This window comes from Platalea leucorodia (genome assembly GCF_965183815.1).
Source record: "Platalea leucorodia genome assembly, contig: HAP1_HAP1_SCAFFOLD_215, whole genome shotgun sequence".
Classification (NCBI taxonomy): Eukaryota; Metazoa; Chordata; class Aves; order Pelecaniformes; family Threskiornithidae; genus Platalea; species Platalea leucorodia.
In genome coordinates this window covers 60,223-70,139 of record NW_028121345.1, presented here as the reverse complement: position 1 = coordinate 70,139, position 9,917 = coordinate 60,223, and the positions used below count along the sequence as shown (strand labels likewise).

The 9,917-nt window shown below is 50.6% G+C and overlaps 1 protein-coding gene across 1 annotated transcript; it reads right to left on the bottom strand.

Annotated features, from left to right (window-relative positions):
* Nucleotides 1–8,708: 8,708 nt before the first annotated feature.
* On the bottom strand, nucleotides 8,709–9,668 carry LOC309603847 (olfactory receptor 14J1-like; the record flags this gene model as incomplete). The annotated part of the gene is made up of 1 exon (XM_082338741.1): nucleotides 8,709–9,668. The coding sequence occupies one exon, from the start codon at nucleotides 9,666–9,668 to the stop codon at nucleotides 8,709–8,711; it is 960 nt and encodes a 319-aa protein (XP_082194867.1).
* Nucleotides 9,669–9,917: the final 249 nt, after the last annotated feature.

Sequence of the window (9,917 nt, the reverse complement as noted above, 5' to 3'; positions counted from 1 at the left end):
GTCCAACAGCAGCTCCATCACCCAGTTCCTCCTCCTGGCATTCGCAGACTCACGGGAGCTACAGCTCTTGCACTTCTGGCTCTTCCTGGCCATCTACCTTGCTGCCCTCCTGGGCAACGGACTCATCATCACTGCCATAGCCTGCAACCACCGCCTCCATACCCCCATATACTTCTTCCTCCTCAACCTCTCCCTCCTTGACCCGGGCTCCATCTCCACCACTGTCCCCAAAGCCATGGCCAATTCCATCTGGGACACCACGGCCATCTCCTTTTTGGGATGTGCTGTCCAGATCTTTGTGTTTGCATTTTTTATTTCAGCAGAATTGTGTCTCCTCACCATCATGGCCTATGACCGCTACATTGCCATCTGCAAACCCCTGCACTACGGGACCCTCCTGGGCAGCAGAGCTTGTGTCCACATGGCAGCAGCTGCCTGGGGCACTGGGTTCCTCTATGCTGTCCTGCACACTGCCAATACATTTTCACTCCCCCTCTGCCATGGTAATGCTGTGGACCAGTTCTTCTGTGAAATGCCCCACATCCTCAAGCTCTCCTGCTCAGACGCCTACCTCAGGGAGATTGGACTTATTGTGGTTAGTTTCTGTGTGGACTTTGCTTGTTTTGTTTTCCTTGTGCTGTCCTATGTGCAGATCTTCAGGGCCGTGCTGAGGATCCCATCACAGCAGGGACGCCACAAAGCCTTTTCCACGTGCCTCCCTCACCTGGCCGTGGTCACCATGTTTATCAGCACTGGAATGTTTACCTACCTGAAGCCTTCTTCCATCTCCTCCCCATCCCTGGATCTGGTGGTGTCAGTTCTGTACTCGGTGCTGCCTCCTGCAGTGAACCCCCTCATCTACAGCATGAGGAACCAGGAGCTCAAAGATGCAGTGTGGAAAATGATGACTGGATGTTTTTCTGAAGCAATTAACTGTCCATTTTCTTATGCATATCACTTATAATGTATCTCATTACAGTCTCAGCCTGTCTTCTGGAGGTTTGTAGTTGTGGCAGTTGTCTTTTTGCTCAGATTTGCTTGTGATAATGTTGTGCACAAAGATTTGTCATTATTCATACCATTTCTGATTCACTATCTACCTTTCTAGTGTTACCCAGAGCCTTGAAAGGAGAGACATGTTCTCTGTGCATTTAAAAAAATAAAGGACCCTGCAGTGACTTTTTTGTCTGAGACTTTCCTTTTCCTGAGACTTTCTGTGGTGCTGCACGGCACTGCCTGTGTGGTGATGTGGAGGGGGAAAGAGTCTCAGCACAGCAGCACAGCCAGGCAGCACCAGCGCTTGGTCTTTCCCGAGCTGCTCTCTTTTAAATTCCACACTCTCTTTCTGAGCCCCTCTCTTGGTGTAGGGAAGGATTGCTCTGGCAGCTTGGTCACAGGCCTTTTGTGTGGCAGTCCTGTGACTGCAGGCAGGGAGAGGCAATGGGCACTTCTGTGACAGAGCTGACCTCCAGAACAGAGTTTCCATCATACAAGGGGATCTCCTGATGGCAGTGCCTGAAAGCTAAGGTCTTCTACTTTTTCTCTCAAGAACAAACCCAAGAAACGGCCCTCAAGAGGAAAACACAGCCAAACTGTTTGAGTATTCAGTGTGGGAGCACGTGGCAGTGTCCTTGCACAGCCAGGCCTCCTGGGGGAGATAGGAAGGACCAGCAGAGCAGGCTCTGGGCTGAGCCCATGGTCGCTGCACACCCCAGGGAAGCTGCCCCAAGGCAACCGTCACAGAGCAGCCCATAACAATCACCGTTTCCAGCACTGGACTGTCACCCCACCTTGTACAGGTTGGTTATCCCTCCACAGTGGCACACCAAATGACTAGGTCAGAAGTCCATGTTTGTGTTGTACAGAGGTGAGTTCACGGAGGAGATATTCTTGGAAGATATATCAAAGTGTGATGAAGAGAGGGAGGTGATTAGAGAAAGCCAACATGGCTTCACAAAGGGCAACTTGTGCCTGACTACTCTAGTGGCCTTCTGCCATGGAGTAACTGCATTAATGGACAAGGGAAGAGCTACAGACATCACCTGTCTAGCCTTCTGTAAGTCCGCTGATATGGTCCCCCACAACATTCTTGCTGCTGCTAAGTTGGAGAGATACAGATGTGACAAATGAATTCTTAGATGGATAAGGAACTGGCTGGATGGGTGCATCCAAAGAGTTATAGTCAATGGCTCCATGTCTGAGTACTAGTACTAGTGCTAGTACTCACCAAGTGGTGTCCCTCAAGGGTGCATACTGGGACCAGTACTGTTTAATATCTTCATCAGTGACATAGTCAGTGGGATTGAGTGCACCCTCAGCAAGTTTGCGGATGACACCAAGCTGAGTGGGACAGCTGATTCGCTTGAGGGGAGGGACGACATCCCGAGGGACCTTGACAGGCTGAGTTGTAGGTCTGTGCAAATCTCATGAAGTTCAACAAGGCCAAGTGCAAGGTCCTGCACCTGGGTCAGGGCAATCCCCACTGTCAGTAGCGACTGGGAGATGAATGGATTGAGAGCAGCCCTGCAGAGAAATGCTTGGGGATATTGGTGGGTAAAAACTTGGACATGGGCCGGCAATGTGTGCTTGCAGCCCAGAAAGCCAACCATATCCTGGGCTGCCAAAAAATTCATATCCAGCAGGTGGAGGGAGGTGATTCTCCCTTCTAACAAGTAATGAGAAAGGGGAGACAATTACTTCAACTCACTCTTTTGGCAAGGCTCCTCTTTATATGTTCTAGGACACTGCTGGCCACCTTTGCTACCAGGTCTCACTGCTGGGTCATGTTTTGCCTTCAGTCCCCCAGCACCACCAGGGCCTTTTCCGCAGAGCTGCTCCCCAGCCAGGCAGTCCCCAGCCCCTGCAACTGCAGGCTGTTAGGCTGTCCCAGGTGCAAGACCTGGTGTCCTGATTTAACCCCAGCTGGCAACTAATCACCACACAGCCGCTCACTCACTCCCTGCCTCCAGTGGGATGGGGGAAGAACTGGAAGGGTAAAAGCGAGAAAGAAACTTGTGGGTTGAGATTTAACCAGTTTAATAACTAAAAATAAATAATAATAATAATAACAACAACAACAACAACAACAACAACAACAACAACAAAGAAATTTAAGGAAAAGAGGAAAAAAAAAAGGAAAGTGAGAGGAAAATAAAACGCAGGAAAAACAAGTGATTCAAATGAAAAGAGTTGGTCAAATACAACTGACTGATGTGTAGCCAGTCCTCAGTCAGAGCCCCTCCCCGCCAGCCTCTCCTCCCAGCCCTGTTTTATTGCTGAGCATGACATCATACAGTCTGGAAGATCCCTTTGGTCAGTTGGGGTCAGCTGTCCCAACTGTGTCCCCTCCCAACTTCTTGTGCACCTCCACCCTACTCACTGGTGGGGTGGAGTGAGAAGCAGAAAAGGCCTTGACGCTGTGTAAGCACTGCTCAGCAGTAACTGAAACATCTGTTTTCAACACTATTTTCATCACAAATCCAAAACATAGCCCCACACAAGCTACTATGAAGAAGTTAAACTCTATCCCAGCCAAAACCAGTACATCTGGCCTTTGTCCTTCATCTATCTCATGAAATTCCTGATGGGACAGTCCTTCTGCCTGTCAGGTTTGCCCTGAATGGCATCCCTAGGGCACAGGAATGGTCCCCCCAATTTAGTGCCATCGACAAACGTGGTGACAGTTGCCTCCTCTGCATCATGGATACAGGTGTTAAACTGCACAGGGCTCAGGAGAGTCCCCTGTGCTGCCCCACAATGCCCCAGTATGGCCCACTGGCCTCCAGGTAGGGCATGACCCCTTCTCTCTCAGCTCACTGCTCTCTCAGCCTCATCCTCCAACTGGTGTTTCACCCATCTGTTTGTTGACCCATCCAGACTGTAATGGCCCAATGTGGGTACAAGGATATCGAGGGAGACCATGCCAAAAGTCTTGCTGAAGTGGAGGTAAAGGACATCCACTGTTCTCCCCTCGTGCATAAAAGCAGTTACTTCATCAGGAAGGCCATCAGGTTGGTGAGGCAGGATTTACCCTTGGCTAATCCATGCTGACCGCATTTGGACACCTTCTGCTCTTTGAGGTGCCCAGCAATGTCCCCCAAGAGCACTCATGGGAAGGCTTGCTCCTCCCCCAAGTGAGCTTGTACAGCCTGGGGTTCCCGGGGGTGCACTTTTGGCCTCTTTCAAAGATGGCTGCAACATTGGTTTGTCCTCACTCCCAAGAGACCTCTGCCAATCCCGTGACCCTTCAGAAGGGATATTCCAAAGAAATATCGATCTTCCAGTGTCACTTCATTACCACTGTTCTGTCTGTTATACAATGTATTGAATTTAAATTTAAATTAAATTTAAATTTAATTTACTAAAATAATTTTATTTTTATCTGTCATATATTTTCATCTCTCTTGACAGAAGAACAATTTCTAACGTCATCTTTTCAGATGCAGACTGCCTAGACAAAAGCCCACTCCCTTATTGTCCAGTGTTCTGCTCCCCTTAATCTTGGTTCATTCAGATTCCTCTCACCAGTTGCTGCTTTGACATCAGGGACTTAAAAGTTTGCCTGTCTTGCAGCAGTCTAATTGTCTCCTTAGCTAACTCTTTAATTATGTTTGTATCTATCTTCTTTGTATCTCCCTACCTGAAATAGCTCTCCTAAGATCATCCCCTGTAGAAAGGCATCCTCCTTAGAGGCAGCTTGGACTTAGCAGATGCTTGCAGAGTCTGTTTTCTTTATGGAACTTGACCATACTTGACTTTTCCTTTGCTTGCAAATAGGAAAAACCCTTCTGTGCCTGTGTGCAGCCAGGTCTCTAAGGAGAGCAGGGGGCAGATGGTGCAAAGGAGCTGTACCATCCAGCTGCAGAGTTGAGTGGAGAAGTCTGCTGTAAGGAAAAGTCCCAGGTGGGCAAGGAGAGAAATGGTGGGGTTGGGGAGGTGAGGTGGGAGGTTGTCAGAGCTCAAGGGACAGCTTCTTCTACCAGTCCACACCTCCTGAGGAGACACCCAGCATTGATATCTATTGGAGAATGCTGCCGTCACCTCTTCTCTAAACTGAAAAATAATAAACTACACCCTTGGAAATAAAACCTTATGTTTATTAGAAGCTCTTTGAAATCTTTCCCCATAACTATGCTAGGAAACAGCTCCAATTATCTGTACAACTCTTGAAGACTTGATGAAACTTACGGGCAGAGACATGGCTCGTTAGGCCTTGCTTTCTTTCAATGAGCCCCATGGAGTATTTGTGGTGAGTCCTTCAGCTTCAGGCACTGAGGGGAGATTGCACAAACCTCTCCAAGAGTCAGCATCAAAAGCAAAACCCAAAGTACCTTCAAGTATTAATGAGTCCCATTACTGGCAAAGCCTCCCCAGCGACTCGTTAAAGCGGATAATTGGAGGCGCTGATTGCAGGTAGGCAAAGGGAATGTGCAGGCAGCTCAGAGGCTGAGGAAACCTTTTTTGTTTGTTCGTTTTAAATGAAGCAGCAAGGCCAAACCCTCACCCCCAGGCAATGGGAGGGCAGATCCTGTCCCTCATGTGTGGGTCAGGACTCTTCCTGGGGGCAGTGGGATGTGAAGGTGAGCAATGCCAAGTACAGGACAACTGTGCACCTCCTGGTTACCTAAGAAGAGGCAAGGAGCAAACCAAGTCCAGAGCCTCAAAATCAAGTTTTGCCTAGTCCAGATGTGGCCGCACCAGTGCTGAGCCGAGGGGGATGATAACCCTCTTGTCTGGGTGGCCACAGTCCTCCTACTGCAGCCCTGTATGCAGTTGGCCTTGCTCACTCTTTCTGGGTAGTGTTTGCTCTAGGAAATGGCATTTGAGATGATACTTCACAGGGTCTGCGTGCCTTTCTTCGTGGGGACATAACAAACCAGAACCTCCAGGTACAACGGAACACCCAAGTCAGGTGCCTGCTGCTGGCTATCAGGTTCTCAGGCAGAAGTGATGTCATAGTCAACATCCGAGCCATGTGTCTGCTGATGGGCAATCACCCAAAGAGGCTGGAGACTAAAGTGACCTCATGCTCGCCTTCATGGCCATGTGCCTCCTCATGGTCTATGAGCTTCTCAGGCACAATTTACGTCATAATGACATCCCAACCCATCAGCCTTCTTGTGGCCTATCAACTGACCAGACAAAAGGAACCTCACCATCATCTTCCAAGACATGAGCCTGCTGCTGGCCTTTCAGCTTCTCCCAGGAAAGCAAGGCTCCATGATGCGTTAACGGTTACTTGGGAAGACAAACGCCATCGTTCCGTATGTCCCCCCCTTCCTTCTTCTTCCCCCAGCTTTTATTGCTGAGTGTGACGTCATATGGTATGGGATATCGCATTGGTCAGCTGGGGTCAGCTGTCCCAGCAATGTCCCCTCCCAACTTCTTGTGCACCCCCAGCCTACTCGCTGGTGGGGTGGGGTGAGAAGCAGAAAAGGCCTTGCCTCTGTGCAAGGACTGCTCAGAAAGAACGAAACCATCCCTGTGTTATCAACACTGTTTTCAGCACAAATCCAAATCACAGCCCCATACTAGCTACTGTGAAGAAAATTGACTCTACCCCAGCCAAAACCGGCACACCTTGCCCTCCATGGCTGCCCTCCCATCACCCAGCTGTCCCACCAGGGCTCTGCAGTCCCTACGGGTGAGCGTGTTTCTGCATGCCCAGCAGAAATGACATTGCTGGGGAGGGGAGATGGCGGCAAAGTGGAAGTGCGTGGGAGGTTGGCTGGGAGGTTCCTTCTGTCGCAGGAAGAAAGAGATGCCAGGAGAGGCATCGGAGCTGGGAGGCTGATTTTGAGGTCACTTCTTTTGCAGCCTGACTGAATTGCAGCGGGCAGGCAGGTACTGTGACATCATCAAGCATATCACAAACCCCAATGTGACACAGATGGCTGCTCAGGGAGGGCAGAGGTGGGTAAGACCAACGTGGTTGGGCTGTTGCTGGAAGGTCACCTCATGACAGCAATGTGATTGGCCAGGAGCAGGCAGGCATCATGAGGTCATCAAAAGCACCAGATGGGAAGGCTGCAGGCAGATGACTAAGCTGCTGGTCAGGCCCTGCCCTGGAGTGAAGCCACCTGTACCTGAAATGGGAACCTATGGGACACGGCATGAGAAACTGCGGGATGTGACAGAGACCCGTGTAAGAAGGGACTAGCAGTACAGGCAGCACGATGTGTTCCAGCTGGGGCTCACGAGTGGTTGAAGAGCAGAGACATGAGAAGAGGCCAAACTGCACGGGTCACTGGAGGGGAGCTTTGGGGAGCTTCTGGGCAGTCGAGTCTTGCAAGGCCAGCAGTGCCAGGGGAAGCCATCAGTGGTGCCATTGAAGGCCTGGATGTCCTAGGCCAAGGTATCGCAACTACCAAATGATGGGAGAAATGGAACAAACCTGAGACCGTTGGGGAAAAAGTAATTGGTGACAGTTGTTAACTGGGGAGGGGACTGGGGCACAGAAAGGGAGGGATCCAGGAGGACTGGGAGGAAGAAGCCTGTGGATGGGGCGAGGAGAGGGATGCAAGGGGCCAGCTGCAGTTTGGAAGGGGCTGCTCAGGGCTGATCCATCCAGACCCTGTGCCTGATCTCCATGGTGTGTCCCTCCTTCTTATTAAACTCTGCTCCTGGCTATTTGCTGTGTGAACATACTCAATTGTGTGTGTGTGCGCGCGCGTGTGCACATGTGTGTGTGTATGTGTCTGTGTGTCAGAGAGAAAATGCACGTACGTGCTTTGCTGGCCAACTCCAAGTGGGGCTGGCTGGCAGAAGAGGACACCAGGATGTGGAGACACCCAAGGCTGAAGTTGCCAAGTGGGTAATGGCTCCAAGGCTGAGTAGGACACCTGGGCAGACCCACAACTCAGGCCCACACTGGAGGGGCCGTGGGGGTGTGTGCCCGTGGGTAGGTGCTGCAGAGGACCACCAGACCACTCATGACCTTCACAGCAGACCAGAGAAGGGACCAGTATGGGGACAGTTGTGTTGTCCATGGTTGTGTGTGTTCTCTTGCTGGTGTGGAGGCTGTAAAGGTGCTGTTCCCTGTTGGAGCTGGTCTGTCGATGGTTGGGTATGTTCACCTTTCTTTACTTGCAGATATTGGCATTTAGCACTTTCCATTTGGGTGACTCCACCTTGGGTGACCTCTCCCTTAGTGGGGCTTCAGTCACTGCTTACCCCAGGCACACACTGACCCCGTAGAACCCCAAGGCTCTCCAGATCACCTCTCTGGAGAATTTCCTCTGTACTATCATATCTGAGAAAGACCTGGGTATGTACCTCACTGACCAGTCACCATCCCCATGGTCACCACACACCAGGGGGTGAGTCCAAATTCCAACCCTTGCTCTTTAACAGCTACTAATGGGACCACGAGCTTGTCTCTTCCAATTCCAAGAAGAAACAGGCCCTTTTGGGGTGAAATTCCTTGGGCCTGTTGCTGACATCAGGAGAAGAGTCCCAACCTCAGTCAGTGCACTGGGGTGATCCCATTTTATTGCAGAAATGCTATGAAAGTGTCAGCTCTGCCTGAGAGAAAGACAAACTTTTCCATCCGCTCCAGGTTAGACAGAGCAGGTTCATTCCTCAAGAGAAGCAAGATGGATACAGACGTTTATTTAGAAGAACAATAACAACTAATAACAATACGGATAATGATAAAAAATGATAAAACAGGAAACAAAGGACAGGCCTGCAATGGGGCACTGTGGGAGTCATTCCTGACGAGTGATGGAAAATTGACCACTATTGAGAACCATCCTGAAAATAACTTTCCTGATGGACTCCTTCAGCTCCTCGTTCCTCATGCTGTAGATGAGGGGGTTCACTGCTGGAGGCACCACCGAGTACAGCACTGCAACAACCAGATCCAGAGATGGGGAGGAGATGGAGGGGGGCTTCAAGTAGGCAAATGTGCCAGTGCTGATAAACAGGGAGACCACGGCCAGGTGAGGGAGGCACGTGGAAAAGGCCTTGTGGTGTCCCTGCTCAGAGGGGATCCTCAGCACGGCCCTGAAGATCTGCACATAGGACAGCACAATGAAAACAAAGCACCACCAAAATACAAAGGCAGTAAACATGACGAGCCCAAATTCCCTGAGGTAAGAGTCTGAGCAGGCAAGCTTGAGGATGTGGGGCACTTCACAGAAGAACTGGTCCACAGCATTGCCTTGGCAGAGGGGGAGTGAAAATGTATTGGCTGTGTGCAGCACAGCATTGAGAAACCCAGTGCCCCAGGCAGCTGCTGCCATGTGGACACAAGCTCTGCTGCCCAGGAGGGTCCTGTAATGCAGGGGTTTGCAGACGGCAACATAGCGGTCATAGGACATGAGTGTAAGAAGAAAAAATTCTGCTGACATCAAAAACAAAAAGAAAAAAACCTGGGCAGCACATCCTGAGTAGGAAATGGCCCTGGTGTCCGACAGGGAATTGGCCATGGCTTTGGAGACAGTGGTGGAGATGGAGCCAAGGTCAAGAACAGAGAGATTAAGGAGGAAGAAGTACATGGGGGTGTGGAGGCGGTGGTCGCAGGCTACGGCGGTGATGATGAGGCCGTTGCCCAAGAGGGCAGCCAGGTAGATGCCCAGGAAGAGCCAGAAGTGCAAGAGCTGCAGCTCCTGCATGTCTGCAAATGCCAGGAGAAGGAACTGGATGATGGAGCTGCCGTTGGACATTTGCTCCCTCTGGACATGAGGACCTATCCAAGGAGGAAAAGACACTGACAGTTTAGAGGAGACTTCTCTGAGGAAAAAAACATGGCATTATTCATAGAAAACTCCCTCCCTGAGCTGAATAGATACCCCTGAAAAGATACGCCTGGGCAGGACCCCCAGAGTTGGTTTCAGAACAAAATCTGACCCACATCCCCACCCCAACCCCAGAGAGCAAGAGTACCACGGACAGGTGGAGAAACAGGCAAGAAC